This window comes from Ursus maritimus, unplaced genomic scaffold, assembly GCF_017311325.1.
Source record: "Ursus maritimus isolate PB19 unplaced genomic scaffold, ASM1731132v1 scaffold_2, whole genome shotgun sequence".
In the NCBI taxonomy this organism is placed as follows: domain Eukaryota; kingdom Metazoa; phylum Chordata; class Mammalia; order Carnivora; family Ursidae; genus Ursus; species Ursus maritimus.
This window is the reverse complement of record NW_024424452.1, coordinates 83,602,707-83,620,202: the sequence shown is the minus strand read 5'-3', so window position 1 is coordinate 83,620,202 and position 17,496 is coordinate 83,602,707. Positions and strand designations below refer to the sequence as shown.

Sequence of the window (17,496 nt, the reverse complement as noted above, 5' to 3'; positions counted from 1 at the left end):
GCCAACAAGTAGGAAAGAGTTCATAAATAGATGAGGGACATCCTAATCATTTGGAAATTCAGATTGCTCTAATTTTGTGTCTAATTAAATAAGCCTTATAGATATTTTAAGTAGACTCCATGCCCAGTGTGGAGCCCCATGTGGAGCTCGAACTCACAACTGTGAGATCAAGAGCTGAGCCAAGATCAAGAGTTGCTCAACCGACTGAGCCACCCAGGCGTCCCACCCTAATATTTAAAGCACACACACAGAAATCACTTTACAGTATTTACTTATTTCTTTCCCATTTTAAGCCTGCATCAAATAACTGACTTTCACTATCAAGTTCTGACTTTAGCATATACAGAAATTTACCAGCTAGATGTGCAATCTTTGACTTTGCTGCTACTATGGCCTTTCTTGTTTTTTCTTCCTTTTCGGTTATCTGCTGTCGGAGCTGCTCCTCTTGTGTGGTTCTATCTTGAAGATCCTGACGAAGTCGGGAAAGCTCAGACTGAAGCTGCACAGTTTGTTCCTGCAGATTTCTTGCTTCTGCCTCTTTTTCGGATAATGTCTTTTAAAGAAAAGCCAAGTATTAACAATGTAATTCAATCAAATCAATCTAAACTGTATGTCGGACAGAATTAAAATGTAACTTTATTAATTTGCTTAGATTAAATGGAAGTGTAAAATGGTGGTCAAACCACCATTAAAATGGATAATTGATGACTGGATACTATTTATATACATGAGTCCTTCACTTATAAAAGATAAACATGCATAACAAAGATTATATATTTCCATATGATAAGAGAAAGGGTCAGTGTTTAACACATATTCAAGTATTTAACAAGCAAAGAATTAGGGACATACACTCTTCACTACTCTCACTCATACCTTCTGCAGATTTTCTATTTGACTCTCTAGTGATTTTGCCTTTGTTTCAGCTTGATTGAGGGTTTCTTTGAGCTCCTGCATTTCCTGGACTGAGACATGCTGTTCCTGGTGGTCTCCAGAAGACTGAGCCGAGGTCTCCATGACCTAAGATGATAAGCAGTAATAATATATTTTCACATTTATACTTGATAATTCCACTTCTAAAAGTTCATCTAAGGAAATAATCACAACTATGCAAAGAAATTTATCTTAAAGGGTATTTATAAATGAATTTTCTACAGAATAACTCTACTGTCTGAAAGGAAGGTATTAGGTTAAATAAGTTAGGGTTTTCCATACAACTGGATATTAGCTTCTAATCAAAATGATGCTGCACTGTAGACGGATGTTTGACACTGAATTTTATTTTCACGGTAATGAGTAAGGTGAAAAGGCAGGGTACAAAAACATACAAATAATAATTTCTTTGGAAAAACACATTACATATATGTTAAGAAAAGCATACAGAAGTGCTAATAGCAGTCAACACCAAGGGGTAAGAATTTTGAATTTTTAAAATACATCTTCAATCTAACAGGTGCTAAATATGTAATTAAGTCAACATACAAGTTTTTTTTACTTTTGGGAATTAATTCAGATTCAAAATGTAGTAAGAACTAAAAAATCCTTTTTGACAGGTGGTTAAAGTACACGATTTATATAACACTATAAATAAAGCCTGATTAATTATAAAGAACTACTATTTTTTTGATATACACAATTTTAATCAGCAGTGAGTTACAAGAACAGGTTTGAAAAGGGACAATATTTAAGACTGGAAAACTGAGGGGTGCCTGGGTGACTCAGTCAGTTAGGAGTCTGCCTTCAGCTCAGGTCATGAACTCAAGGTCCTGGGATCAAGCTCCACATCAGGCTCCCTGCCCAGGAGAGAGCCTTCTCCCTCTCCCTCACCCTGCTGGCTCTGCCTACTTATGCTCTCTATCTCTCTGTCAAATAAATAAATAACATCTTAAAAAAAAAAAGACTGGAAAACTGAACAAAAGTACCTAATATTTACTAAAATTACTTTATGAACTTACGGTATAAATCTCAAGCATTAAAGAGCAAATCTTAAAACCAATATATAAGCTTATACTTATGTTCAATCTAAAGACTAATAAAACCTATAAAGTAGTAAGACTTACATGAATCATTATATATGTGTGTAAACTATATAAAACAAAACTGTGTATGTCTAAAAATTATATATATACACATACATATATAGAGAGAAAGAGAAAGAGAAAATTACTTCAAAATACCTTATCCTGTTGTGCTTTAAGTTCTTCATATTGAGTCTTGTACCTACGCCCAATCTTCTTGACTTGAGTAATAGTTTTGACCTTCTCTTGGATATCAATTATTTTGGCATCTAAGTCCTTTTGAATGGTTTCCTTTTCAGTTCTTACTTTATTTAAGTCTTCCTTTAGACTCTGGATTAAGTTCTGATTGTTGGTCAAAGATGCATTTGATCTAAACAAACAAAAGAATGGGGTAAAGGAGAAAGATAAACATATGAGACTTTTTTCAAATTTTAAAATCCTTTAATTTACATTACTGTTTGTACTGGTATGTTTGGTATTTTAAAATCCTAAAACACACACACACTCCAAAAGATAATTTCTTAAATTATGAATCTTGGTTCTTTAGAAAGATTTTATTTGCTTATTATAAAAGAATACATGCCCATTTTACAGAAGAGAAAACTTGAGCTATCAGCAGTTAAGTAATATCCACAACTTTACATAAAGTCAAATGTTAGTACACAGATTTTTTTTTTTAAAGATTTTATTTATAGGGGGGCGCCTGGGTGGCACAGCAGTTAAGCATCTGCCTTCGGCTCAGGGCGTGATCCTGGTGTTATGGGATCGAGCCCCACATCAGGCTCCTCTGCTATGAGCCTGCTTCTTCCTCTCCCACTCCTCCTGCTTGTGTTCCCTCTCTCGCTGGCTGTCTCTACCTCTGTCAAATAAATATATAAAATCTTTAAAAAAAAATAAAGATTTTATTTATTTATTTGAGGGAAAGACAGGGAGAGAGTGAGCAGGAATGGGGTGAGAGGGATAAAGAGTAGAAATAAACTCGCTTAAGAATTCATATACTAACATACAATTTAAAGCTTCTTTCCATATACCTTGCTCTCAGCAGAGAGCCTGATGTGGGGCTTGACTCTTGGACTCTGGGATCATGACCTGAGCTGAAGGCAGACGCTTAACCAACGGAGCCAGCCAGGCGCCCGCAATATATATTTTTAAACAATTTACATTAACAGTATTCGGAACGCTACCATACTGGGTGTTAAGTACATAAGTTAGGCTTTGTAGTCCACATGTAGTCTTTATCACATGTTCTTTCTTTTTTACAGTTTAAAAATGTGAAAATCTTTCTTACTGTACAGGCTGTGCAAAAGCAGGCGTGTAGGTTATATTCTGCCAACTCCTGTACTTTATCATAAACTGAATTTGAAATGAGATGACCTGAATTAAAGAGTACGGGTTTAACAAATATTAACTGTGACCTTGGGTAACTTTCTGAATCTTAGTTTCCTCATCTTTGAAATCCAGTACTACCTCTCCTACTCAAAATGCCAGACTGTTATAAAAAAAAAAAAGAGACTATATATGAGAAAAATCTGTAAGCTGTCAAGCTTTACAGAAATAGGGACTAACACAAACAAATGACATAAAAACTTTAAAAAGGTAAACCAGAAACATCAATTTTAATATTAAATTTCTTAACTTTATTTTTTAAAGGAAGCAGACTCCTGGCTGAGTGTAGAGCCCGATGCAGGGCTCAATCTCATGACCCTGGGATCATGACCCCAAGATCATAACATGAGCCAAAATCAAGAGTCAGAGGCTTAACCGACTGAGCCACCCAGGAGCCCCTAAACTTCTTAACTCTCAAAGGACAATAGTTCGCTAGAAGTTCATTTAAAGAAATTTCCTTTTTTTTTTTTTTAAAGATTATAATTATTTATTTGAGAGAGAGAGAGAACAGGGAGGAGAGGCAGAAGGGAAGCAGACTCCCAGCTGAGTATGGAGCCTGATGAGGGGCTTGATCCCAGGACCCCGAGATCATGACCTGAGCCAAAGGCAGACGCTTAACTGAGTCACCCAGATGCCTTCGTTTAAAAAAATTTCTAATTTAAAAACTTCCGTTATCACACACCTTCAAAATACTCATAAATATACACTAACCAAAAAAAGAAAAACCTACTTGCAAAAGTTATTTTGACTGTTTAGAAAATATATTTAGCTTTAGACTCATACCAAAGGTACAGATTTTTAAAAAGTAATAACCATATATAAATGCATAAAATTAAATTATGGCTTGCTTGGCTTCAGATAGTAATAAAGGGAAAGCCACAAGTAAGGGCTCCAGCACGTTTCATTCTTTCTAAACTCAGGAAGCACTTGGAGAGTCGATAAAGAGTAGAAATAAACTCGCTTAAGAATTCATATACTAACATACAATTTAAAGCTTCTTTCCATATACCTTGCAATCTCAGCTTTAAGTCTCCCAATTTCTTCAGTCAACTGTTGAATACGCTTAGTATGAACTTCCTTTTCAGAAAGGAGCTTCCGATATTCTTCTGTATCTGGATCTTTCTGTTGACTTACTAGATGCTAGAATAGCAAAAATGCATAATATGGTTTTACAGGTTTTATGAAACTACTGTGCTATATAAAACTAATGTGCTAATAAAACAACACCATATCTAATTACGTTTACATAAGATGTCTTATATACATGGTGACCAAAAACCAAACTATAAAATTAGAAGCTTTGGTTTGTTTAGCTAAAAAGCCTAGCCAAAATGGAAAAGGGAAATAAAATAAATGTCATTATGCATTATTTTTTCACAACTGCAAACCAAATATTTCAAAATAGTTACAAAGGAGCCAAATAATGGAATCCAGAGAAATTATAAGCTTTTAATGTTAAATATTTACTTTCACTAAAGTAACACTGATAATAAAGAAATGTCTATAAATCATTACAATCGAGACAAAAATATGAAGATAATCCTAAATCTGATTCCATTAGCCACGAAAGAGAGCAGCAAAATTTAAGAAATATATCTAGATTTGAGAGATCACCCTCCTTTCTTGATTTTCCAGACTGCTGGTGTGACGAAAATAGGAATAAATGGGCTCTAAAATTCAACAATCCTATATAGATAATAGTTACCATTCTAGACCATTTTCTAGGTGCCAGGCGACTGTTTTACACTTCTTAAATTTTTTGTAAAGTGAAAAGTGGTATTATGTCTTCACTTTTACAAATGAGAAAAATAGGCTCAGAAAGATTAAGGAACTCTCACAAATCACATAACTAATATCTGGCAAGGCAGATTTCCAATCTTTTGTTTCAATCTAGAGTTGGAGTTTCTAACCATATTAAATGGTTTTGTCCCCCCAAAAAGTTTCCAGTGAACAAGTCTTTTTACAGTGCTTCAATAAACTAGACAAATCCATTTTATTATGCACAAAAATATTTTAGAGATAAAAGCACAAATTTGAAATTTAAGGAAATTAGCCATTTCTTAAAAAAAATATATCAAATGTTCTTTTCTTAAATGTTGCCTAAAAATCAACATTCCCATGTTTAATTGCATTTACCTGGTTCCGTGCTTTCCAACGTTTGACATCTTCTTCTAGTAACTTCTTCTCTGCTTGCAACATACCGCTTTTTTCACTTAGCTCAGCATTTGCTTCTTGTAAGGGTAAAATATCTAACTCCAGTTTCCTTACCTGAAAATAGTGCCAGTATTTTTTTAACATCTGATGTAAAAACTCTAACATTATTAAAAATGACTCTGTTCTTGATTAGTAAGTTCCAAACCTTTGCTTGCATCTGCTGTAGATCCTGTTCCAGCCTCTCTTTCTCTTCTCTTAGCATCTTATTGGTCTCCATCACTACATTCATTGTTTCAGTTTTCTTCATCAGTTCTTCATGCTGAGCCATTGTTTTTGCAGTGACCTAAAGATTTCAAACACATATGTATACCAACATCCAACATTAGGTGAAGACCTATCTTTTCCTACCAGGTCTAATCTTCCCTACAAAAAGTAAACATGATTTAAATGTCAGCTTTTAAAATGGAAATTTTTGAAAGCTTTTCATGTTTCTTTTTCTGACACAGGCTAACTACAAAGAGTTTAAACAAATGCAAGAAATTATAGAGATGAAAGTGAAAAGATACTACAAATCCTACCAACAAATAATCAGTACTAACACTGGGTAAAAACATCAATCTAGATCTCTATTAATCTTTAGCTATCTTTTTCTTGGTATACTGAATTTATTAATAGTTTTAAAATGATGTTATTTTGTCCTCAGTTCCTTTCCCCCTTGTTCAGAAATTCCTCATTTCGGGGCACCTGGGTGGCACAGCGGTTAAGCGTCTGCCTTCAGCTCAGGGCGTGATCCCGGCGTTATGGGATCGAGCCCCACATCAGGCTCCTCTGCTATGAGCCTGCTTTTTCCCCTCCCACTCCCCCTGCTTGTGTTCCCTCTCTCGCTGGCTGTCTCTATCTCTGTTGAATAAATAAATAAAATCTTTAAAAAAAAAAAAAAGAAATTCCTCATTTCATTCAGCTGTTTAATCACTTTGGTTGTGAGCAATTTTACTGAATATTTGTTCAATTTTAAGGAACTTATTTTCTGTTCTCACTGGGTGTAATTATCCATTGTTTACACATTATTTTACTCCCTCATCATTTTTAAAGCTATGGCTTAGGCCAAAGGACAAAGTTATAGCAATGAATCAAGAAGAGAAACCACAGGCCCTCCCCGCCATTTGACTGAAGCTGTCTTCATTTTCCATAGTAAATTTTTTGGATAGGTCTTGTAGACCTCAAAGTACTGGAAAGGAAGCTCCCATTCAAAGGCAAGTTATTTTTTTTTTTTAAAGATTTTATTTATTTATTCGACAGAGATAGAGACAGCCAGCGAGAGAGGGAACACAAGCAGGGGGAGCGGGAGAGGAAGAAGCAGGCTCACAGCGGAGGAGCCTGATGTGGGGCTCGATCCCATAACGCCGGGATCACGCCCTGAGCCGAAGGCAGACGCTTAACCTCCATGCCACCCAGGCGCCCCATAAAGGCAACTTATCTTAAGATACTGTAAAAGATACTAACTTTTTGGTCCAGTTGAAATATATGCTATGCTATAACAAATCCTGTTAAGTGTAACCACTGTCCACAAAGTTGAACTTCTAGGATCAGGAAAGTATATTAAAATTGATTCCCATCATAGCCAGTGGGGCACATCTAACTCAACTGTAAAAAGACACATTGCACAATCACCTTGCTGCTGATTATATGGCCTGGGGTCTCTGCCTTGTCCCCCCTTCCTTCCCCTGCTTCCCTGCTTCCCTTTCTTCCTACAACAGCCCTCCAGCATGGGGTGGCTTGCTAGAGTAGGTGTGAAGGTTTCAGGTCACAGACTGTGGGACTACTACTGGGTATGTAGTACTGGGGGTGCTCCAGATGCACCCGATTTCTTTTTTTAGGTCTTAAATGATGCTCCCTTCCCCCCGCAAAGCCACTGTCCTTTCTTCAATTCCCACTAACACCCTTGGCCAAAGCATAGATTGTAACCCCCTCTAACCCCTCCGAAATTGGCCTTTGGTGAGGAATTCAGGGTTTTGCCTGTATCTTCTCCCCCACCTTAATCGAGGGGTGCTGCTTTTTCCTTCCTCCTCCTCAAGTCCCTGTGTGAGCCATCATCACTCAACACTTTACATGACACTTCCTTGCTTTGGCCAGAAGCCATCAGGTAAGGTTGGAAAGTCCCTGACTTCCCTTGTTTAGTTTTGGAACCATTACTTCTCTCCACCAGCCTGGGAATGAATACTGGGTCCTCAGCCCTGCCACCCTCTGCTGTCACCATCAGCTGATGCGGTTGTTTAGTTCAGGTTTGGATAAAACGAGAACAGTCACCAGGGGTACTCAGACCCGCCAGGTCTCAAAGTTCTGGGTGGCTAAACTTGGGAGAAAGGCCAGAGAAGACACTTTGTAAGCACACATGCACCCTCTGAATGAACCGTTTTCTTTTCCTGTAATTGCTTTCACTTTTAAAAATTGAAGAAGTTTTTAACAGAGTTCTCATTTGATCATGCTTGTAATCCATTTGAGTCTAGTTTGGAGTCTGACAACTGGAACAAAAGGAACCTTAAATTCGGTGCATACTTTGGTTTTGGTGCTGCTGCTTCTCACGGTCCTCAGCAGGGATTAAGAAAGAGTTCAGTGTGCACAGCAGGTCCCTATAATGGGTGGGCCTGATTTCCTGGCAAACTGCTGCTTTTTTCCATTTTCCATTTTTCTGTTCAGGACCAGTAAATGCTGAGACGAGGATGCATACTGAAATAAAAGTAATTCACTGTGTTCTATGGTTTTTGTTTTTTTTTTTCAACTTAATGTTTGTTAAAGACCACCTTTTAAAGCAGCAACTATCAAGTCTGAAAAGCAATCAATGTTTCCATTAATCTCTTTCTGGGGGGAACTTTAGTTCTAAGAATTTAACATCCTGTAAGTAAAGTTTAACGTAACAGAATTGCATAAGCAGCCTTTTTATTATCAGACTACTGCCTGCTTTTAATGTAATAAAAAAGAAAAGTATGTGTTAAAAAAAATGTTATGGCTCAGCACTGTCATCCTACACTGTTTATGCTTGGGTATTTTCTTTTTTTTTAAGATTTATTTATTTGAGAGTGAGAGAAAGAGCATGTGCATGTAAGTGGGGGGAGGAGCAGAAGGAGAGCGAGATTGAGATCGAGATCGAGAGAGAGACAGAGAGAAGCAGACTCCCTGCTGAGGCTGACAGGGAGCTTAACCCCAGAACCCTGAGATCATGACTTGAGCTGAAATCAAGCACTGGTCACTTAACGGACTGAACCACCCAGGTGCCCCTTGCTTGGGTATTATTTTTGATATAACGTGTGTTACTTTTTGCCTCTTCTGATTTTATGCACGAGTTGGTTTTCCCCTCCTGACTGTTGGCTGGGCATTATTTGTCTGAAGGAACACTGGGAAAATATGCACTCTTTTTAAAAACCCCGATTCTGCTCTTTTTCCTCCAAATGTTAATGTCACAGAAATCGAGGGCCTGTTTATTTCCATGATGATATGTTTGAATTGGACTGTTTTCCCAAGATGTAATTCTGAAACTTTTCATTTCTGTATGAAAACATAAATCCCATAAATCTACTCACTTTCCCCTGGGTTTCAATGGTTTTTCTCTAGCAGCCATTCCAACTACCTATCAGTTAAAAGAAGATAAATGATTCAAGGTCTTAATTTTCCTCCTTCCAGATGTTAAGTTATATTACTGCATATCTTCAGAATGAGGGCATGTAATTATAAGCTTTTGGGTGATGGCATGGGTTAAGGAGTTGAGCTTATGCTGTGACCATCCATTCACTAGAGCATCTTCTTTTCCTTTCCTGGTTGATAGTTTTAATTATTTTTTACTCCCTTGCTGAGAAAAAAGTATTCTGCAGCAGTTTCTATCTACAACTCTATCAAGAATAACTACTCAGACATACATATATCAACTACAATAATAAAGATAACTGAAGTTTATTAAGTACTCACTATGCACCAGACATGTTTCTAAATGCTTTGTGTACTTTAACTCACTTAATCCTTATTATTATCATCCCAATATTTCAGATGAAGAAATTTAAGAGCAGGGATATTAATATACCCAGGACACATACCTAATGGTGTGAAGCTAGAATTTAAAACCAGGCAATCTGATCGCCACTAGTCTTTCACCATTACACTGTATCACTGTGTAATAATAATAATGTTTATAATAATAATAACTATAATAATAATGTTTTAATAATTTATGACTTTAGGCAAAACACTTATTTCAAATTAAATTTTACATCCTAAGAAACAAAAAGGAGCTCTCTTTTGATTTAACAACGGCTTTCTTAAAGCTTAGGATTCATACCTGGACTTTCTCTCTTTCAGCATTCAGACTATCCTGCAGTTCCTGCAGTTCTCTTTCTAAAAGCTCAACTCTTTGTCGATAACGCAGACTCTCAACCTGAGCCACCTCAAACCTGGTTTCAGCGATTTCTTTTTCTCGTCGTATAAATCTACAAGAATATGTAAGGTTTCATTTGAATTAAAAAAATGCCAACAATATAACATTTCAAAACTTGGATAATTGTTAAGATGACAAAAACCACTGACTTTAGTAATTATTTTTACATAATGTTTTAATTAATGAGACTTTCTAAAATTATAAACAGTGACTTTAGAAATGTGTATGTTTAAAATAACAAGGCATTTAGTTTTTCAAAAAATCCACTCACGTTCTTACTATCAGATTCAACTTAGTCATTTCTTTAACTTGGCATATGTTTAAATGTCAACAGTGACCACTAAGGGATGGAACGAGCTTTGTAAGTAAACAGCACATGACTACTCCACTTCCCTAACTTACGCATTTATAGTTACATTACACAGCCGTTGGTGTGAAGCATTAAGAATATTATTGGAGTTACCTGAGAATTTCTAGAATTTGTTCTTGAGATTTTCCTTCTTCATTAAGAGATACATTCAAGGGACCTTGTACACCTTCCTTCACAGAGGCGACAACCTTGTCACTTAATTTTTCAATCTGATCATGAAGTAATCTGTTCTGTTTCTCCAGATCTTCACAGCGAGACATACACTTGGAAACTTCATCCTGTAAACAACAGTCTATCATAATAGCAGACTTTCCAAAGTACATTTAAAAACCTCAAACGTTTGGGGCGCCTGGGTGGCACAGCGGTTAAGCGTCTGCCTTCGGCTCAGGGCGTGATCCCAGCGTTATGGGATCGAGCCCCATATCGGGCTCTTCTGCTACGAGCCTGCTTCTTTCTCTCCCACTCCCCCTGCTTGTGTTCCCTCTCTCACTGGCTGTCTCTATCTCTGTCGAATAAATAAATAAAATCTTTAAAAAAAAAAAACAAAAACCTCAAACCTTTAAATTCTCTAGAACATTCTATCGTGATGTACAATTATACCTTTAACATTCTCTCTCTTTCCTCCCAAGATGCTTTACACTCCAGTAACTGTGATTCTGCTTTCTGGGTTGTTTCTTCCAAATGCTGACGGACTGATGCCATTTTGGAAACCTGTTCCTTGGCAGCTTGTAGAGCTTCAACATCAGCAGCATGTAGCATCAGTTCTCTCTCATACTTATTCTGAGCTTCCACAGCTATTTTAGCCTGTAAGAAATTATTCCCCCATTGACACAAGGTTAGAAAATCGTAAGGCTGGTCAGTATTTTCTGAAAAAATGCACATTATATTATCTATAATAACAAAAGACAACCCAAACATACCAAAACAGGAGAATAATTAGAAGTTATGCTGCATATATTTAATGAAATATATAGTTTACAAGAGACCCATTTTAAACCTAAAGACACCTGCCTCTTAAAGGGAGGGTATGGAGAAACAATTATCATGCAAATGGAAGTCAAAAGAAAGCCTGAGTAGCAATACTTGTATCAGAGAAAATAGATTTTAAACCATAGACTATAACAAGAGATGAAGGGCACTATATCATAATAAAGGGGACTCTACAACAAGAAAATCTAACAATTGTAAATATTTATGCCCCCATCTCAGGAGCACCAAATATATAAAACAATTAGTAACAAACATAAAGGAACTCATTGATAATAATACAATAGTAGGGAACTTTAACACCCCACTTACATCAATGGACAGATCATTGAAGCAGAAAATCAATAAGGAAACAATGGCTTCGAAAGAACACTGGACCAGATGCACTTAACAGATATATTCACAACATTTCATCCTAAAGCAACAGAATGCACATTCTTTTTGAGTTCACATGGGACATTCTACAGAATAGATCACGAGTCAGGCCTAGCAAGTACAAACAGATTGAGATCATACCATGCATACCTTCTGACCACAACACTATGAAACTTAAGTCTACCACAAGAAAAAATATGAAGAGACCACAAATACATGGAGGTTAAAGAGCATACTACCAAAGAATGAATGGGTCAACCAGGAAATTAAAGAAATTAAAAAATACATGGAAACAAGTGAAAATGAAATACAATGGTCCAAAACCTTTGGGATACAAAAAAGAGTTCTAAGAGGGAAGTATATAGCAATATAGGCCTACCCCAAGAAACAAGAAAAATCTCAAATACGCAACCTAACCATACACCTAAAGGAGCTAGAGAAAGAAAAACAAATGAAGCCTAAAGACAGCAGAAGAAGGGAAATAACAAATGCCAGAGCAGAAATAAATCATATAGAGACAAAAAAACCCAGTAGAATAGATCAGTGAAACCAAGAGCTAGTTCTTTAAAAAATTAATATAATTAATAAACCTCTAGCCAGACTTATCAAAAAAAAAGAGAAAGGACCCAAATAAAATCAGGAATGAGAGAGGAGAGATCACAACCAACACCACAGAAATGCAAACGGCTGCAAGAGATTATGAAAAATTATATGCCAACAAACCGGGCAATCTAGAAGTAATGCATAAATTCCTAGAAACATATGAACTTCCAAAATTGAAAACAGGAAGAAATAGAAAACTTGAACAGACCCATAACCACCAAAGAAACTGAATCAGTAATCACAAATCTCCCAACAAAAGTCCAGGGCCAGATGGCTTCCCAGGGGAATTCTACCAAATATTTAAAGACCAGTGAATACCTATTCTTCCCAAACTGTTCCAAAAAAATAGAAATGGAAGGAAAACATCCAAACTCATTCTGAGGCCAGCGTTACCCTGATTCCAAAGCCAGACAAATACCCCACTAAAAAGGAGAATTATAGGCCAACACCACTGATGAACATGAATGTAAAAATTCTCAACAAAATACATTAAAAGAATCACATACCGTGATCAAATGGGATTTATTCCTGGGCTGCAAGGGTGGTTCAATATTCACAAATCAATCAGTGTGATACATTAATAAAAAGGGTAAGAATCATATGAACCTCTCAAAAGATGTGGAAAAAGAATTTGACAAAGTACAACATCCATTCATAAAAACCCTCAACAAAGTAGGGATAAAGGAATGTATCTCAACATAATGAAGGCCATATATGAAAAACCCAGAGCTAATATCATCCTCAATAGGGAAAAACTGCTTTTCCTCTATGGTTAGGAAGAGGACAGGGATGTCCACTCTCACTACTGTTATTTGACATAGTACTGGAAGTCCCAGCCTCAACAATCAGACAACAGAAAGAAATAAAAGGTACCCAAAGAGGCAAGGAAGAAGTCAAAATTTCACTATCTGCAGATAACATGATACTGTATACAGAAAATCCAAATGACTCCATCAAAAAATTGCTAGAATTGATAACATGAATTAAATCAAATCACAGGATACAAAATCAACGTAGAGAAATCTGTTGCATTTCTATACACCAATAATGAAGCAACAGAAAAATTAAGGAATCCCATTTATTACAATTGCACCAAAAACCATAAGACAACTAGGAATAAACCTAACCAAAGAGGTAAAAGATTTGTACTCTGAAAACCACACAACACTGATGAAAGAAATTAATGATGACACAAAGAAATGGGAAGACATTTATACTCATGGACTGGAAGAATATTCTTAAAATGTCTATCCTACCTAAAGCAATCTACACATTTAATGCAATCCTTACCAAAATACCATCATCATTTTTCAGAGAGCTGGAACAACCAACCCTAAAATTTGTATGGAACCACAAAGATCCTGAATAGCCAAAGCGATCTTGAAAAAGAAAAGCAAAGCTGGAGGCATCACAATTCCAGATTTCAAGCTATATTACAAAGTTGTAGTTACCAAGACGGTATGATACTGGCACAAAAACAGACACATAGATCAATGGAACAGAATAGAGAACCCAAGAATGAACCCACAACTGTATGATCAATTAAACTTTGACAAAGCAGGAAAGAATATCCTATGGAAAAAGTCTCTTCAAATGGTGCTAGGAAAAGTGGACAGCAACATGCAGAAGAATGCAACTGGACCACTTTCTTACATCATACACAAAAATAAACTCCAAATGGATTAAAGACCTAAATGTGAGACAGGAAACCATCAAAATCCTCAAGAACACAGACAGTAACCTCTTTGACACTGCTTGTAGCAACTTCTTACTAGATATATCTCCTGAGACAACAGAAACAAAAGCATAAATAAACTTTTGGGACTTCATCAAAATAAAAAGCTTCTGCACAGCAAAAGAAACAATTAATAAAACTAAAAGGCAACCTATAGAATGGGAGAAGATATTTGCAAATGACATATCCGATAAAGATTAGTATCCAAAATATATAAAGAACTTATCAAACTCAACACCCAAAAAACAAATAATCCATTTAAAAATGGGCTTAAGACATATCGAATAGACATTTTTCCAAGACATACAGATGGCTAACAGACACATGAAAAGATTCTCAACATCACTCATCATCAGGGAAATACAAATCAAAACTACAATAAAGATATCGCCTCACGCTTGTCAGAATGGCTAAAATTAACAATACACTAAACAACAGATATTGGCAAGGATGTGGAGAAAGGGGAATCCTTACACTGTTGGTGCGAATGAAACTGGTGCAGTCACTCTGGGAAACAGTATGGAGGTTGCTCAAAAAGTTAAAAATAAAGCTACCTAAGATCCAGCAACTGCACTACTAGATATTTATCCAAAGAATACAAAAATACTGATTTGAAGGGACATATACACTTCGTTTATAGCAACATTATCAATAATACCCAAATTATGGAAAGACACCAAATGTTTGTTGACTGATAAAGGGATCAAGAAGGTGTGGTATATATATATACAATGGAACATTACTCAGCCATAAAAAGAATGAAATCTTGCTATTTGCAATGATGTGGATGGAGCTAAAAAGTATTATGCTAAGTGGAACAAGTCAGAGAAAGACAAATACCATATGACTTCACTCATATGTGGAATTTAAGAAACAAAACAAATGAACATGGGGGAAAAAAGAGGCAAACCAAGAAACAGACTCTTAACTATAGAGAACAAACTGAGGGTTACTGGAGGGGTGGTAGGTGGAGGGATAGGTTAAATAAATGATGGGGATGAAGGAGGGCACTTGTGAGGAACACTGGGTGCTGTATGTAAGTGATAAATCACTAAATTCTACACCTGAAAATAATATTACACTGTATGTTAACTAACTGGAATTAAAAAAAATTGGAGAAAAACAACCCCCACCCCAAAAACAAAGAAGAAATATTAAGAACTATCCAAAACGAAACTTATGAAAAGACTACATAGCAATCTGGAGGAGGCTTTATTAAATAAAGGCTAAGTATAACTCAGATATGTAAAAATTTATGTACACAAATGCATGCAAACTTAAAGTGAAAAAAGGGAAATGAGAATAATTTATTTTAATATTATGGATACATTCATGGAAAACCCAAAAGACTCCACCCCCAAATTACTAGAACTTATAGAGCAATTCAGTAATGTGGCGGGATACAAAATCAATGCTCAGAAATCAGTTGCATTTCTATACACGAACAAAGAGACTGAAGAAAGAGAAATTAGGGAATCAATTCCATTTACAATAGCACCAACAATCATATGTTATCTTGGAATTAACTTAACCAGAGACGTAAAGAATCTATATTCTAGAAACTATAGATCACTCATGAAAGACACTGAAGAAGACACAAAAAGATGGAAACATATTCCATGCTCATGGATCAGAAGAATAAACATAGTTAAAATGTCTATGCTACCCAGAGCAATCTACACTTTTCAATGCCATCCCGATCAAAATGCCAATGACATTTTTCAAAGAACTGGAACAAACAGCCCTTAGATTTGTGTGGAACCAGAAAAGGCCCCGAATCGCCAAGGAATTGTTGAAAAGGAAAAACAAAGCTGGGGGCATCACGTTGCCTGATTTCAAGCTATACTACAAAGCTGTGATCACAAAGACAGCATGGTACTGGCACAAAAACAGACACATAGACCAATAGAACAGAATAGAGAACCCAGAAATGGACCCTCAGCTCTTTGGGCAACTAATCTTTGACAAGGAGGAAAAAACATCCAGCAGAAACAAGACAGTCTCTTCAATAAATGGTGCTGGGAAAATTGGACAGCTATATGCAAAAGAATGAAACCGGACCACTCTCTCACACCATACACAAAGATAAACTCCAAATGGATCAAAGACTTTATCCAATATAAAACCTGAAACTATAGAACTCCTAAAAGAAAACATAGACCAAAAACTGTTATTGGTCTTAGCAATATTTTTTTGGACCTGTCTCCTCAGGCCAAGGAAACAATAGCAAAAATAAACAAATGGAACTATACTGAACTAAAAAATAAAAAGCTTTTGCACAGCAAAGGAAACCATTAACAAAGTGAAAAGTCAACCTAGTGAAGGGGAGAAGATATTTGCAAATGTTATATCTGATAAGGGGCTTATATCCAAAATATATAAAGAACTCATACAACTCAATACCAGAAAAAAAACAAATAATCTGATTAAAAATGGGCAAAGGACCTGAACAGACATTTTTCCAAAGAAGACATATGGATTGCCAAAGGACGCTCAACATCATTAATCATCAGGAAAACGCAGATCAAAACCACAATGAGATATTACCTTATACCTGTCAGAATGGCTATTATCAAAAAGACAAGAAATAATAAGTATTGAGGATGTGGAGAAAAGGAAACCCTTGTGCAGTCGATAGGAATGCAAATGGATGCAGCCACTATGGAAAACAGTATGGAAGTTCCTCAGAAAATTAAAAATAGAAATACTATATGATCCAGAAATTCTACTTTTGAGTATTTATCCAAAGAAAATGAAACATTAATTTAAAACAATATATGCACCACTTTGTCATTGCAGCATTATTTACCATACCTAAGATATGGAAGCAATCGAAGTGTCCATCAGTAGATGAATAGGTAAAGAAGACGTATTATGCTAAGTGAAATAACTCAGACTGAAAAAGACAAGTACCATATGATCTCACACTACATCAAAAACTAAGGATATACTGTATGGTGACTAACATAACATAATAAAAATTATTATAAAAAAATAATAATATGGGGGGCGCCTGGGTGGCACAGTCATAAAGCGTCTGCCTTCGGCTCAGGGCATGATCCCAGCGTTCTGGGATCGAGCCCCACATCAGGCTTCTCTGCTAGGAGCCTGCTTCTTCCTCTCCCACTCCCCCTGCTTGTGTTCCCTCTCTCACTGGCTGTCTCTCTCTCTGTCAAATAAGTAAATAAAATCTTAAAAAAAAAAAATTATATGGATACATTCTCTCATTTTAATTTCCAATATTCTTATTTTTGGCAATAAGCCAAGGATAATTCATTTTTGTCTAATTACCTTTGAAATACTTTCCCCTATGTTCAATTTTTAAAGTAATCTTCGTATATACACATTCTATGTACACGTAAGCAATAAAGAATTGTCATGAAAAGAATGGTTATTCATATACCACCCAACTTAAAAATGAGAACATTAGTAATCTCCTTACCTT

The 17,496-nt window shown here is 36.1% G+C and overlaps 1 protein-coding gene across 3 annotated transcripts in view; it reads right to left on the bottom strand.

The window, feature by feature from the left end:
- TPR (translocated promoter region, nuclear basket protein) overlaps window positions 1-17,496 on the bottom strand; it is a 66,454-nt gene that overhangs the window by 23,668 nt on the left and 25,290 nt on the right. For all 3 annotated transcript variants that reach the window (XM_040636275.1, XM_040636277.1, XM_040636276.1), the window contains exons 26-34: window positions 10,952-11,155; window positions 10,445-10,629; window positions 9,886-10,033; window positions 5,764-5,901; window positions 5,541-5,672; window positions 4,414-4,544; window positions 2,178-2,388; window positions 877-1,020; window positions 355-553 (exon numbers count right to left, since the gene is read on the bottom strand). In XM_040636275.1, coding sequence (XP_040492209.1) covers window positions 355-553; window positions 877-1,020; window positions 2,178-2,388; window positions 4,414-4,544; window positions 5,541-5,672; window positions 5,764-5,901; window positions 9,886-10,033; window positions 10,445-10,629; window positions 10,952-11,155 — 1,492 coding nt within the window. The remainder of the gene's footprint in view (window positions 1-354; window positions 554-876; window positions 1,021-2,177; window positions 2,389-4,413; window positions 4,545-5,540; window positions 5,673-5,763; window positions 5,902-9,885; window positions 10,034-10,444; window positions 10,630-10,951; window positions 11,156-17,496) is intronic.